This window comes from Branchiostoma floridae, chromosome 4 (assembly GCF_000003815.2).
Source record: "Branchiostoma floridae strain S238N-H82 chromosome 4, Bfl_VNyyK, whole genome shotgun sequence".
NCBI lineage: Eukaryota > Metazoa > Chordata > Leptocardii > Amphioxiformes > Branchiostomatidae > Branchiostoma > Branchiostoma floridae.
Window position 1 is genome coordinate 11237394 of NC_049982.1, and position 16512 is coordinate 11253905.

Sequence of the window (16512 nt, forward strand, 5' to 3'; positions counted from 1 at the left end):
TTAGATACTAGATACTTCTATCAACAGATATGAAAACATTTCCCAGGCGAGAAGCAAAGTTTTGGTGCCTGGAACGTTCACGGTTTAGGTTCCAAATTAGAGGATATGGATTTTGTGTCTTATGTAAACAAGTTTGACTTCTTCTCGCTCCTAGAAACCTGGAGCACAGACAACACAAAAATTAACATTCCTGGCTATAGTCATTTCCACCAATGCAGACAAAAACACAAGCGAGCAAAACGCTCATCGGGGGGTATAATCTTTTTCTACAAGAGTGAGTACAGAAACTACGTTAAGAAAGCACAATCCAAATCTACAGATGTTCTCTGGGTACAGATAGACCGAAAGCTACTGGGTCTACCAAAAGACTTGTTCATTTGCTCGGCATATATTAGTCCCAGTGCATCAACCACCCACAAATACGCAGAAAATCATACATTAGAAATCCTAGAAAGCGAAATATCTAGATATAGTTCAGACGGATTTATTCTACTTGGCGGCGACTTAAACGCTCGTCTTGGCGATTTACGCGATTATGTAGATGATAGCACTCCCGACGATTGTAATCCAGACAGCTTCCCTTACTCCTCAGATAGACAACACATGGATAAGGCTCCTCCGAACAAATTCGGCAGACATATCGCTGACCTATGTGTTCAAGCTAGCCTAAGAGTTCTAAACGGGAGGGTAGCTGGGGATTTACAGGGGAAATTTACCTGCCACCAACCGCGTGGAAGCAGCACAGTTGACTACATAATTTGCAGCCAGTCCCTAATCCCACATATCTTATCGTTTCACATAAAGCCATTAACGTTATTCTCTGATCACTGCATGGTTTGGGCTTTAATCCAGTCAAAATCAACAAATCACCCCTGCCAAGAAAGCCAGAAAATATCAAAAACAAAACCTCTCCCCAAACAGTATCATTGGAACGATAAATCAGCCCAGAAGTTCCTTTCTTCTCTCGGTCAGTCTCATTTTGTCGATAGACTACATTTTCTTTGTTCTAATGTTCCAAACAACATTAACAGCACTTTGGAAATTGATAATTATGTGTCTGAGTTTGGTTCCATTTTGAGAGAAGCAGGTGATCAGTCGCTGTGTTTGAAAAGGGTAAGGAAACGCCCACGTAAAAGACAAACAAGAAATGGTTTGACAAAACCTGCATGGAAATGAAAAGGGAAGTGAAAAACGTAGCATCTTTACTGGAAAAAAATCCTTCGAATCCAGACATAAGGGGTAGATCCTTCAAAAGTAAAAAAGAATATAAGAAATTGTTAAAAAAGAAAAAACGAGATTTCCACCAACAAATCATGGATCAATTGTCTTCACTAAGGGAAAGAAACCCGAGTGCATTCTGGAATTTGATAAATAAACTGAAACCAGGAAAGTCAAATGACGATAACCAGATCACAGAAGAGGAATGGGTAAATCACTTCAAGAATCTTGACAAATTTCCTGATAGCTCTACAGACAACGGCCCTCCCAGTGAAAACGCTCAAACAGACTTTTCGACCACCACCCCAAATTCGTCAGAACTAGACTCCGCAATTACTTCAGAAGAATTGGACACCGCAATTTCAAAACTGAAAAACAACAAGTCAAGCGGCAATGACAAAATTTTGAATGAAATGCTAAAATCTGGTAAAATGTTGCTTAAAGAACCTATACTCCACTTGTTTAATACTTGCTTACAAAATGGTCACTTCCCGCAAGAATGGTCAGTAAGTCATATTGTCCCTATCCACAAGTCAGGAGACACCTCCCTGCCAGATAACTACAGAGGGATTTCTATAATCAGTTGTTTAGGGAAATTATTTTCCTCCATTCTAAATTCACGCCTTGTCAAATACGCAGAACACAATAACCTCTTTCAGCCACACCAAGCAGGCTTCTGACAAAACTTTAGAACTACCGATAATCTGTTTGTCTTAAGTACACTAGTTAGCAAATACCTAAACAAAAACCGTCAACTTTACGCTTGTTTCATTGATTTTAGCAAGGCATTTGATTCCGTTTGGAGAAACGGCCTCTTATTTAAATTGAGTAAACTCGGTATTGGTGGTAAATTTCTAAAAGTAATAGAAGGCATGTATTCAAAGACTATAAACTGCGTTAAATATAAAAATGGATTGACTGAATCTTTTGTTACTAACTGCGGGGTGAGACAAGGGTGTAATTTAAGCCCTACATTATTTAACCTTTTTCTTAGCGATATTGTATCCCAATTTGACGGTGCTCCTTGTAATCCTCCATTTATGTACAACAAAACTGTCCCTTGCTTGTTGTATGCTGACGATTTGGTAATTTTTTCTGAGTCCAAACAAGGATTACAGCATTCCTTGAACAATCTGGAAAATTATTGTGCACTTTGGAAATTAAAAGTAAATCTTAGGAAAACAAAAATTATTGTATTTACAAAGGGCGGCAGTCTACCTAAAAACTGTTCTCTCCTGTTTGACAATTGTGAAGTAGAAATTGTTACTCGTTATACTTATCTCGGTATCATAGTGAGCGCAGCTGGCACGTTTAAAGCTAACAACAAATACCTGAGTGGCAAAGGTCTGAAGGCTTTATTCGGAATAAAACAATCTTTAGATAAAGCCACCGCCCCATTACCAGTTAGAAACAAACTTTTCGATGCATGTGTCAAACCTATTCTTTATGGCTCAGAAATCTGGGGCGCATTAAAAAGCCCTAAAACCTGTCCCATTGAATCTGTTCACCTTAAATTCTGCAAACAAGCACTAAATGTCCCCAGATCAGCATCTAACCTTGCCACAAGAGCGGAATTAGGGAGGTACCCCATTCAACTGGAAGCCTCCCTGAACGCTATCAAACACTTTCTAAGAATCCGTCAAAACGTGCCAGCTGACAGTCTACAAGCCGACGCCCTATCTTGTCAATTACAACTAGATGCAAATGGAAACAAGTGCTGGGCGTCCGGTGTTCGTAAGATACTGGAGGAATGCGGTTTTGCCTACATATGGAGATCTCAGTTACCTCTAGGAACAAACCTTTCACGTATAACCAACGCCATCAGCCAACGATTAAAGGATATTTACATTCAAATATTTAAAGCCGAAATACACAACAACAACCGGGAAAAATCTTTCGGTAACAAATTACGGACCTATAGATTATTCAAGCCTATTTATAAAGAAGAAGAATATCTGATGGTGAGCAACATACAACACAGAGTGGCTGTAACTAAACTCCGGATTAGTTGCCACAAGTTACATATCGAAACTGGAAGGCACAACCGCACTCCTCTGCAGCATAGAGTCTGTCAATTTTGTGATCTACAACAGGTAGAAGATGAACAGCATTTTATCTTACACTGTAAATTGTACCATGAGGAACGAATTGCGCTTTATGAACATATCAGAAAAGAGTTCCCATATTTCAAACATCTTAATGCAACGGATAAATTTCTATTTTTGATGCGCCTAGATAAACCATGTATATCAAACACTATATGTTCTTATATCTACACCTGTACAAAGAAGCGAGAAGATGTCGACCATCCTGTTAGCCTAGTACCTTCAATTAGTTAAATTGTTTCTTGTTGTCTCTGCATATGTCTGTTATGTCTGTTATGTCTGTTATCAGTGACCTGTACCTAGCCCGTCGAGGCATGAATGTACAATAAAGATCTTTCAATTAATTAATTAATAATTACCAGCATACCCAGGGAATGGGCATAAATGGTTGCTCACAGATAGTATCTTTCAGGAAGTGAAAAAACGTCCACAGGAAAGTAGATTGAAGAAGCAAATAATACTTAGTCTACCAGACGTTCTTAAGATCCCTTTTCTTTTGGAATTAAATCGGAAATCTTATGATATTTATGTCGGACAGCCACGTAATATCCGACACTCCAAGCCCCGACGGTAGGTCCACCACACTTGTACCTTGTACAAACGCATTTAGCATGTTACCACTACATTTCTATCATTTCAGGATATTGGTCTTCACCATCTGCACCAGCCCCCACTCCCATCGCCTCCTGTGACCAATGGTGGGCATGCTAACCCGGCTTACATGTACACTGGGTGAAGCTGAGCTCGCGTGGAGACCAGGCTCCATAACCACTGTAACGTTAATTACTAGAGGTCATGTTTAATAGGTCCAGCCATTTACATGGACTCGTAAATATAATCATGATAAGTATTGTATTACTAATCAGTAGTATCTTTGACCAGCACTACCAATATTTGGGCCATCAAATCGAACCCCAACCCAATCAAGTATTTACGTCAAGATATGTAACAAGTTATGATAAAGCATTTCATTATGGTGGTGGGAATAATATATTATGTATTACATTATATATATAACAGATACTGTATAGTTCATGCTAAAGTGTAGTTTATAAACATGACAAAATCCTGCCTGTGATTAGATCTAGCATAATTATGGCCATAGAATATTGAATGGTCTTGTAGCAAACAAATCTTATGGCCCAGAAATTTGTCTTCCATACAAACATTTTATAACTTACTGTACATTATTTATTACGTACATGTATATTGTAAGCAAGGAATGGAAAACAACATACCATCCACAGATTTATTCTCTAAGGAAAACATTACCATCCACAATTTCATCATCTTATTGTTAGTACACAAATATTGAACAATATTTCGACATAAACTGTACATATACACTCTCTAAGAACTATAAAATTTTCACATACCCTCTAGATCTGTTGTTACTCTTACAATCAAAATATGGCAACCCATCTTCTTTCATACGCAATAAACTTTGTACAATTTTGATTCTACTAAAATATTTCTTGCTGTGTGTGCAACTTATGAATGCACCAGATGCTACCTTCCTCTGCAATTTCCCCAAGCACCATCAATATATTTCACCTCCATGGTTTTTAGACAGTTAAACTATCTTCCCTAGAGTACCCCAGGGAGCTCATGGACCTACAGCACCTGAGGGACAAATGGGACAAAGACCTCTCTATTACAGCTAATGTTTGCTGGATCCTCTGCCAGATAGACTCTACACACCAGGTCCTCGTGTACATGCGTAGAGCTTAATATCAACAATTCACAATTCATTGGTCTTGAGTATATACGTTAAGTGTGGGAACCTAACAAAATGTTTCATCCTGTAACATGTACATGGAAACTTGTGCAGTGTACAAATATATGGCAGTGATATCATCGCAAAACGCCTGGGCAACGACGTTGGACCCTCTGCATGAGAGAATGTGATAGACAAGAATCTCTGGTGAAAATCTAGAATTACTCATTCAAATCATGACTGGACAAACCCTGAAAAACCCATAACCACATGGTCTTTTTCAATATGAAAAAAGGAAAAAAAATGTCACTATCATTCAACATCAAAATCATGCATAAACTTGATACAAATAATACAATTTCAACAATTTACAACAATTATATACTATTCACATTTGTTTAAATTTTCCATACATAAACACATTTGCACAAAACAATCTGTCTGAAGACTCTGAAATGCTTCTGCAGATGGCACAATTTTTATCTTAACACCTACATTTGTATCTCTTCTTAAGTTAATGACATGCCACCCTACTGGTCTAAACCCACACCTCAGAGTCTAAGTGTTTCAGTCAAGTTCTTAGTCTAGCATATCTGTCAATTACGTAAAACATGTCACATTTGTGATTGCTTCTATGATTTTTTAGTGTTGAATGTTTAAATGAGTCTCTTCAAAATCATCCACCACAGCATTTCTTAACATGTACACCCGACCATTTTAGTTGAGCTCATCTCTTAAAATCAACATGCTGGTATTTTACATGCTCCATACCTGCTGATGCCATATTACATTACATGTAATTTGATCCCAAATTCTTGGAAGGACTTGTATCTATAATTACAAGTGAATACTGATATCTACAATCTATTTCAATAGCTGAAGTACCTGAACAATGACCAAATGACAATGATCATAAAAACCATGCACCAAGACTCAATTGCCAATGAAGCCCAAAATACAGGCCCAGAAACAAGCTTGTGGTTGCGAAAATTGTGCTTTATCAGAATAAATATTTAGGATTTGTACAGGTCTAGCCAGTGTCAGATGAACCACACATCCTGTCTAGGTCTGAGCTTCTCCTTATGTCTTTCATATTTGTACCCTGCAACTCCTTCTTACTGTTTAAAATCATATCTTTGTCAAGTCAACTTGTTGAAGCTTGATAGGATAAAATCAGTTGTGTTTCAACATTGAAGAAAAACCAACACAAACAACTTCACGACTTCCTTGTGAATAAATTAAATCCAGACGACGGCCTTTACGACAGCAGTTTTTACAGTGCAAGCTGTATGGCTGATGAAGGTCAAAGTAGCAAATTTACTTTAAATTAGCCTAATATACAAGATACTGTAATGTATTACACTGTTGGGCATTGTACCTGTACATGATGAAGCTTTTAAATTAGCTATCCTCACTACTGCATAATATCTGATAAAATATCACTGATTTTTTTATACCATACTCCCTATAGTAAACTGTGAAAGAATCTAAAAATGTACAATGTCATGTATGTTGGGCCATGATAATTATCAACATTACCTTTGATGGTACCACTTTCATTCCTTTAGCAGAATGGATCCTTTTCGTTCTTAATCCGCTTTAAGATATGTATATCTCCATCCATTTATTCTAAAAGTTAGATACTCTGTCGCGCATAACAATTTGGAAGTTCTATATCTTATTTTGTTGTATATTTCTCTTTCAGTATAAAAATTTCTACAAATCGTCATGATTTTTTGTGTGTCTTTCATAATTCCTTTCTTATTCATCCTGGAAGATAAAAGTTTTCCATTCTGAAGTTGACACTGCATCATCAAGCAAGTCCTGACAGAGCTCCACTTTCCAAAGTTTCATATGGCTTTTAACCACGATGTCTTCGTCACAGCGGCCACGGGATGTCGCTAAAATCCACCGGTCCGCCCAGCCCGGCGTCTGCCTCCAGCAGGCTCATGATGACCGCCATGGCTGCCTCGTCGTTCTCAGGCCCACCCAGGTTGGCGGGGTCGAGTTCCGGAGGGAATCCGTGGTCGCTGGCGGTGATGGAGATGTCGGGCAGGCTGGTGGCCAGCGTGGGCGGGATGACCAGGCCGTTGGGGTGTGTGCGCGGGACAGCAGGGGCCGCAGCATCCGCCTCCTGGTGACCTGGGGTTCAACAACATGTCAATCAGTGGCAGCGCTTCCTTTCGATTCATAATATTCCATTTCTTTACATTCTAACTTCCTTACTCAACATGATGCAATCTCTTCATAATCATCAGGCCGTTGGTGTGTGTGCGCGGGACAGCAGGGGCGGCAGCATCCACTTCCTGGTTCCTACACAGACGGTGCTACCGGTATCGCTAAGTACATGCAGACCACCAAACCTGTCAGATGTATAATTATGTAGAATGTCAAACCCACCTGGAGAAAGGCTGGGTGCCTGTCCTTCTGATGCCTGGCTGGTGGATGGCTGACTCATACCGGGAGATGCCACTAGGTTAGGGGTGCCTGGACTGCCCCGTATCACCTACAGAATGGAACACTCCTGTTACAGGGCCTTACACATGTTTTATACACAATACTTACAAATTTAAAGAATTGTTAGGACTCCTCCTGACGAATTCCACATCAGCAGGTCCCTGTGCATCAATACTGCCCAAACAGTATTAACCACAGTCAACATGATGTAATATACTGATAAACAGAGAAACAACAGTGGACCTTAGCAAAACCTAAACGACATCCTACAAGGACCAGCTGAAGTTTTTCTGTAGTAAGGTATGATTAAAGATATAGCTATTACTACAGTCTAACAATCGTTTGTACTAACAAACAGTTGCTGGTTGTGACGGCTGCCTGTGTGATGGACAAAACATGCACAACAAACTCTAAGTCACTAGGGGATGCTTAAAAGACAAACATAAAATTTAAAGTGTATCTTACAAACTAACTTAAGGAGGTCAGTGCTACATGTACACATTTTGTTTCTTTCCTTGTTTGTTTGTTTACCTTGCCAGGTGAGGTCATCATAGGAGTGTGTGGAGAGCCCCCGTTCTGTCCAGGGTCCAGACCCATGGGGCTGGGGGTGCCTCCGTGGCTGGAGGGGGAGGCTCGGCTGCAGGGGTGGGGGGACAAGTTTCACAAATCATCATATGCACCTGAGTTGCAACACACTGATGTATCACATTGATATAGACATTGCTTCATGTAATCATGTACATCTAACTGATACTGTGAATTAAAGGAGTGGGTGCAACTTAATGGTTCAAACAGAAGGGTTTTACTGTAAAATGGCAAATGTTTAAAGTTTGCAGTGGCGAGGACAGAAAATGAATCTACAACCTAAGCGTAACTTTTCACAGGTCCTGTAGGCACTGTTTTTTTTATTATACATGTACCTACAATCTGAACTTCAGATTGTAACTGTTTTAGAATTGCAAATATATCAACAAGTATATACAAAACAATTTTCTAGAATCTGAAGAATGCTGAATCTGAAAACTTTCACTTGTAAGGTGTCAATCATGTGGATTTTGATAAATATACTAAATCCTTTTCTCATCATTGTAACTTTCATTATCTTCTTCAAGCCTTTAGTAAGAAAAACAATAGACTTGGTTATAAGTCTATTTCAGACTGCTTTAACCTTAATGTACAAATACATGTAGTTCCCAACACTCTAGAGGTATCATACAGCACCACAAATCAGGTTACATTCCTTGTGAAGTTAGAAGACCTTATTTTCATCCCTCACCTTCTGTGCATTTCTATTATCTCCTCGGCGATCTGCCTGCCGATCTTGCCGGCGCCTGGCCGGGTCCCTCCTGGCACCCCCGGCACAGAGGGAACCTTCTGCTTTCCAGCTGAATGATACCATACAATAGATAATTATCAGCCTGGGGTGACAAATACCAGCAGGCAATCATACCTGTACTTTTACCTTATCATGTCATCTTAAGGTGATACGTCAAAGTTGAATCAAAATGGTCACTGACTGTGAAATGCTCATGCATATGTGTACAAGACTAATTAGGAATGTCTCAACAAGGTATGACATGGTAAGAAAACAAGTCATAGAAATTGTTTGACTTACCGTCTATTTTTCTACTGACTAGTATCTTTACAAATTACGTGTAACTATACGATAGCCTTGCACTTGGTAGTCTCCAAGCAGACCCTACGGTGCCTTGGAAACAATATCAAAGCTGGCAAAGGAGTATAGCCGGCCAAAGGGAGATAGCCGGCTAAGGGAGTCAAACGGGCACCGGAGGTCTGCCTGCACTGAAACAGGGTGGAGCGTTTCTATTCAACAATGGTGTCGCTGCCCCACCCTGTTGTCAAGTGCTAATTACTTTACGAGCGACTTACACTGGACCAAGTCAGTGGGAGGTTCGCGCCAAATGGCGCCGGGTTGAAAAATTTGGCAGCATCGCAACGTAACAGAACAGGCGCCACAATACCTAAAATATTTAGTTTAAAATCGATTTGAAGTCTGAAAATAATGCCATACAAACTACAATTTTCAATATACATATATAATGACACCATACTAACGTTATGAGGTTTCAAAACATGCCGCCGGATCAGAACCCTCTAGGTTATGTTTGGATGCGGTAAAGAAAACAACAACACGCCAAGTGCGCTGCCATTTTATTTTGTCTCCAAAAAGTTTATTCCTGTTTTGTTCTGCGATTTTGTAATTTCATACGAACAAAAACTGTCAAGGACCAGATGTTTGCTCCCGACTAGCAGTTATGGCAAGTTTGGGTTGAAAACACAAAGCGGTACACATTGTTAGCACGGGGATTCCCCTTTTCCGGTGGCAAAATGATGCCGACAACGACGTCCGTCGCCTCTCAGACTGGCTAACATGGCATCGAGTTGTGTTTTCCTCGCCTCGAATCCCTAGACATCACGGAAAAAACGTTGCACTCTTGCCTCAATTGTTGCCGGCATTTCAAAAATCTGTCTGTAACGGTCATCGTACGTGAACCGTGCCGTGACTTCCCGAGAGTCCGTGTATAGCTGAGCCGGGGCGCACACGAGCCGTCCCGGGCAGGGAGGGCAATTAACACCTACTCCGCAAGCACAGTTTGATAGGCAACAATTAGATGTTAATAGCGTCTGATCAACCCGACTGGAGGCAGACCCTGGTGCCTTGCCAGCTTTGATACTATTTCTAAGGCACCGTAGGGTCTGCTTGGAGACTAGCACTTGGATCAAAACAATAAACCGTAACTATTTTCTGTGCACATTGAATGTGGCATTGTTTCCATTCCATTGAGTTCATTTTGCAGTACCTACATGTACATACAGAAAATGTGCTCCCCCCCCCCCCTTTTTTTATTCAACATACATGTATTAACAAGACGGGACAAAGTGGCACTGCACTAAAGTTATGGAACTTATTTTGATAATAGTGCCACTTGACATAGATACTGAACATAAATATCTTCATCTTTGGCAGTCCAAATATATAAATATAAATAAATAAATACAAACACAATAACAATATATAAGCAAGGTTAAAGATAAAGTTAATGTGCACGACACTCCCCACCCCACATAGTGAGTTATCCACTTATTACTGACAGTAATTGGGACTGATGACATTCGAACTGAGAAGCCCTCATGATCAGTACAACAGAGCTAAAAGTGCTCTGTCTCCAGGATGTATGATTGCATGTCGATTGAGTAACATGATTTTGGAATTGTAGTCAGACAATTACTGAAGGTGACCTGCTCCCAGTTACTGCAGGAGTTTTGAGATAGGATATTGCCAGTTTTGAAACTAACTATGAGTATTGCAGTCTCCATTGTCTTCTAGTTCTTCTGCATAGAGTCATAGTCTGTATAGACTGACTGTAGTAGTACCCCGGTATTAGTCAGTAGTATGGGACCAAAGGGTAGTGAAAGTGACCATACCTTCCATAGGGTAGTGGTAGAGAGAGTCCAGGTTGGCCAGCGTGGCAGGGGTAGCTGACACTGGAGTGTTCCCTCCATTTCTGTGGAAACAAGAAATGCTTTAAGTTTTAAAAAAGCTGGCCACACAAGCTAACAAAATGGTGAGGATGAAATGGTGACAGAAGATAGTTTGCAAGTATCGGAAAAGGTGATTTGAAACAGTGCTCAATCCTAGCAGAGAGAGAGAGAGAAGGTTAGGACAAAGCACAACAGAAACGACATCTCTGACAAGACAAGCAGCAGTAGTAGCCAGTAGTACAGTACAGATACAGATTGAACAACAGTCGTGGTGCTGTGCCACAACTTGCAAAAATGTGCCCAAATGATTAGAACACTAACAATGCTCGCGCTTGTGTGTCAAAAAAGTGGGTAGGGAAAACAACATTGAATATCTTACTTAAGACAGTATAATGTAATTGTAATGATAGTCAGTCCAGGTAGAATTCCAACAGTTCAAGTGACTGGATACTAATTGAATGTAAATTCTCCATGGAATCAGACATTTCAGATAGCATCCACCATCTTTGAGTCTGAAGACACATTCTTATCTACAGTTGATGAAGCAAACAAAAAGCAGACATACGGAGCGACCACAGTGTTGGTGTTGACGATGTATTCGACCTCCTTGGTCCAGGGGTTGCGAAAGCTGAAGCATTTTGTCCGCAAGCTGATGAAGCGACCGTCCTTCACGCGGAAGCGATACACGCAGGTCAGGATCTTGTCTTTTGTCGTCAGAACTGTCGTCAGAAATAAAGCAGTGCTTGTCATAAACATTGTGACAGTCTAGATGAAGCATCATTAATTCACATAATGAAAAGCCGCATCTTAATGTTGATGTTGAGAATCCAATACCAACATTTAAATGTCTATAGTGGACATATATTTCTGGAAAGAATTTCTTTTAGTTCACATCTAATGACATAGTCACAGAGTCGGTCATATATCAGCTTGACTTTGATAGAAAAGCTGCACCTGCAGTGCATACCCTCTCTCCTAGGTGGCTCTTCAGATCTAGATTTGGCCTGAATTTTGTTATCATTTTAACATGGTTCAATATATACCTGACAGTTTATTTTGAATAACCCAAAACACTAATCTGATGTGACCTATTGTACAAATCTTCCTGGGGGGGGTGGAGGATCAGCAAAAAAGTTGGTCACAAATTTCCGCAAAAAACAATGTTAACATTCTGTTCTTCTATTTTCTCATGCAAGACACGAGGAGCATTTGTTCTCAAGACACAAGTATCAGCTTGGTGTGCCATCTTGGTTTCTGACCTCTTATCAGTTTGCAGCATTTCAATTGTCTTCTTACTGTACTGCAGTATTGTATAATCACACACAAAACCATAAGCGTCCTTTCTCCTTCAACCTAAAATTAAGTCCAATCTAGCATAAAATGAATCAATCAACTTTACAGTTCTTAAAAAAATACTTCCAAAACATTGTCTCAAACTTTCTAGTATCATGGTTATAATCTACATCCAGGAGATAACATATCCAGGCCAACCCCACCTGCTTTATGGCTCTCTGCTAGATGTGGCAGGTCTTCATAGTAGTAATACTCATAGCTGGAGGTTCCCAGCAGCTCCTGAGGCAGGTAACCCAGGATGGTGGTGGCTCTACAGCAATATAATAATAATCTTTATTGCAAATTCATGCCCGAGGGCTAATTGCATACAAAGTAAAGCAGTAGTGGTATACATAAACATGCTTAACGAAGAAGGAAAATGATACTCATGGATAAATCAAAAGGGAATAACGACTAATCTAAATCTATTTCTACATAAGCTATTTGATGGGTTTGACTTCTTTTCCGTATGCACTGGAAGATGAATTGTCCAACATTTTCATATACAAAGGGATTTAACATGAGCAGTATTGGTTTATTTACAACCTACATGTACAGTTTACATGTCATAGGGTAACTAGGGTAACTAGGATCTAAAGATGTGCTTTTCTGCTAAAAGACAGTTGAATTTTTTACAACGTATGCATGGCTATCCTAAGACGTTTTTGATTGTAGGACTATCGTATGACTATGACCAGGCCCTTATAATTACACATACATGTAGCACATTCACAGTTTTAGAAACAGCACTAGATATCACAAGCTTTATCTACACATACATTTGATATTACACGAATGTGTATATAGTATACAGTACTCATTCATCTGTGTTAACCATTGGTGCGAATATCTTGAAATAGTAATTTCATACATTCAATCAGCAATTTTTATTTTGTCAGAAACCATTTCAAGTTGCAGCTGTATTTTAGCTTTGTTCATCATCACATGTTAATCCATTGAAAGTATATTCTATTCCATCTCTTCTTCTATTTCTTCATCTATTGTTTTGTTTCCTAATCTTTCTTTACTACAATTAATTGGCCATCTTTTCTCTTTCTTTTTTCTCTCCATCTATCCATCTTGAAGTTCTCATGCCCTCACCTCTGGTCTACGAAGGTGAACTTGTGATCAATTGTCAGTCTGGACACGAACTCCAGAGGTTTGACATTGATATTGGCGCTGTCGATGCCTGGGTTAGCCACGGCCTGCGTGCGCCCTACTGCTACCAGACAGCTCAGGTTACATCCCTCGTTATCCGCCTCGTTATCCTCCTCGATCCCCATCTTGGAGGGCTGCCAGCTTTTCAGGTAGCCCGTACAGTGGATCACCAAATAGTGCTTACGCTCTGCAGAACAAAAGTTAAACGTTGGTAAACAAGTGGTTGAACATTAAATTCTGTCCCTTTGTATTATCATTGATCATTTTTCTTGACCATGATAGAAAAAAAATCCAAGGTGACAACCATGTACCAGATGGACAGACCACGTACATTAGGGAAGACTAGCTCCTCAACCTACACAGTGCCAGCAGTGGCATCTGGTATCAAGCCTCCACATTTAACTCATGCGCAAAATGATGTAGGGTCCTTGAGTACAATCTCAGGACTTAATTCATGTAATGGCAATCGGTGACCATAGCACATGTTTCCAACCAGTTAACCAGATCATACCTACTCTTCTCTATATGCGTTTTGGGTTCTTTTACCTGAAAAGGTTTGACACTTAAGGCATAAACGCCTGAAGCTCTCTCATACACAGAGCTCCCTTCAAAGGATAATAACTTTTCCAGTGATGAACCCAGAACGCTGGTTCTACGGAACTTGGACCATATGTGGAGAGTAGCAGGGTGTGCAGCCCACCACTGTTAATGAGTACTAGAGACTTCAACTCATAGATACTATATTTAGATGGTCTATACCAGCAAGGAGCTTATTAAAACCTCCTTGATACCAGTGACAACAAGTAATCAAAAGACATTCTTTTCTTACAACAGCATCATCCAATTAGCGCTTTGTAGCACTCCAAGAATAGCATCGTAAAATGTCTCATGAACATCTTATCATGTCAGCTATAAGAAGCATAAGGATGTTAACCAAAGCTGTCAAGAATCCAGATATTCTACATGTACGTTGCCTCTATTCCTGGACATAATGGGCCCGTCAGAAATAGCTCGCTCTCTGCTTACATTATTATTCACAAAATTGCATTTGACATGATTTGAATCATTCTTGGAGCAAGGTTAAAAACTGCCTAGTACACTGATACAGAGTAAATTCAGGCTCCAACTTTCCTGAAGAGGAGTCGTGAGGCTTTCTTTGTTATAAATAATCTTCTAAATCTAGCATGATACTATATGAATATAGATAGGTTACATATATATGTACCCGTTCACCATTTTTGTACAAGTGCAGCAAACTGTTTTTTTATTGAAATATCAATTATGGCCAAACAATATTGCTTGTAATTGCCATTGGAAATAAGTTGATAAACATTAAATCAGCATAACAAAAGTTCAGCAGTTTTCTGCTTGCAAGAAAATTATACCATGTATAATTTCCAGACAATAATTCCACAAGCATACTCTGCACGATGAGACTGGTAAGAGCAGTTTATAGGAGCTTTTAAAGCCACACGTGCACTCATTACTCATTAATTAATATATAGTCGTGTGAGGTTTGGAAAGCTAACAGTCCCAATCAGAAATACACCAGAATGGACACTCCAACACTTACTATGATTGTATACATGTATGGTTGATGTACATACATTTGCAATAGACCAGTGAAGGTAAACTGCAGTGGAAAACATATTCAGGATCCTACCAGTAGGATGATAGGCAATAGAGATGCAACAGTGCTCACCTTTTTTTCTGGAGCAGGGCGTGACACTATCAGGGCTATATTTCTCCTCCTTCACCACTCTCCCTGTTTTCATGCGACAGAAAAACGACCGCCGTGCCCCCGAACACAGGCACGATGGCATCGGTGGAACGTCTGCCTTCACTGGCAGACCAGCTACAGGAAAATACAGGACAATAACAAAATCATTTACAGACAATGCAGCAATGTTGTGTTTAAGATAGCACAAACTTTGTCATTGCTCACAAACTAAACTCCTCTAAATATGCTACAAGGATTTATAAAAGAATAATACAGCAATGTACAAGAAATAAATGCAAATGTGACATTATGCAAGTGACACTTTTTGGACAATCCACTAATGATACATCTTGGAAAGAACAGTGTCTTTGTGGGACTTTATTTGCTCTTAAATACCGTAACGTTAGCATTAACTCCTACACTAGTTAACAGGGGCATTTATTACCTTCGCCGAGAAGGTCGCGAGAAGGTTATATTTTGGGTAGCGTTTGTTTGTTTGTTTGTATGTATGTAGAAGACCAGGATAACTCAAGAACGCCTGGATGGATTGTATTGATATTTGGTATGTGGGTAGGTCTTGATGAGACCTGGAAACGATTAGATTTTGGGCCCCCTAGAAGCCTGTTACGGTACTGCAGCGGAACTTCCTGGTTTGAAATCTCGAGTTTTGAACATGCTGCGGCCATGATTTTTGAGTGTTAGACAGCTCTTGATGCCAAGAGTAAGTGGTGTAGGTTTGGGCCCCCTGGCGGCTTGTTTTGGAACTGCAGGGCAGGTTTAGTGTCAGACTTTAAAAGGGAATAACTCAAGAAGGGGTTAACAGATTGTTATGATTTTTGGTATGTGGATAGCTTAAATGATGTTTCATATAATGACATATTAATTATGCAAATATTTATCTAATTTGCATAATTAATTATGATATTTTATGAACACGCTCAGTTCCATTATGGGACCATTGCAACATGTGACACCTGTAACTGAGAAGGAGAAGATTATTGATAGATATATATTATGCAAAATAAATACCTAATTTGCATAATTGATGAGAAAATGCCACAATTTTATTGTCGTAAATGACAGTAACTTCTTACTTGTAGCATTTGGAAGTTATGTACGGGTGAACACATCGTTGAACATTAATTATGCAAATAAGACCCTCATTTGCATCAATTATCAGAAAATGGGATAAAAGCCTTCTTTCTTAACATAGATTGTGTACGTCTGGTGTCTGGTAGAGGAGATGATCGACTGATACAATTTATGTAAATAAGAACCTTATTTGCATAATCAATGCTAAA

General features: G+C 39.6%; 1 protein-coding gene across 3 annotated transcripts in view; it reads right to left on the minus strand.

The window, feature by feature from the left end:
• Positions 1-4558: 4558 nt before the first annotated feature.
• The window catches only part of LOC118413918 (aryl hydrocarbon receptor nuclear translocator-like protein 1), a 37546-nt gene continuing 25592 nt past the window's right edge, over positions 4559-16512 (minus strand). For all 3 annotated transcript variants that reach the window (XM_035817563.1, XM_035817566.1, XM_035817564.1), the window contains 9 exons: positions 15194-15346; positions 13435-13678; positions 12498-12604; positions 11567-11720; positions 10945-11024; positions 8774-8882; positions 8029-8134; positions 7441-7546; positions 4559-7182 (listed from right to left, as the gene is read on the minus strand). In XM_035817563.1, the coding sequence (XP_035673456.1) occupies positions 6920-7182; positions 7441-7546; positions 8029-8134; positions 8774-8882; positions 10945-11024; positions 11567-11720; positions 12498-12604; positions 13435-13678; positions 15194-15346 (1322 nt within the window). In that variant the 3' untranslated portion in view covers positions 4559-6919. The remainder of the gene's footprint in view (positions 7183-7440; positions 7547-8028; positions 8135-8773; positions 8883-10944; positions 11025-11566; positions 11721-12497; positions 12605-13434; positions 13679-15193; positions 15347-16512) is intronic.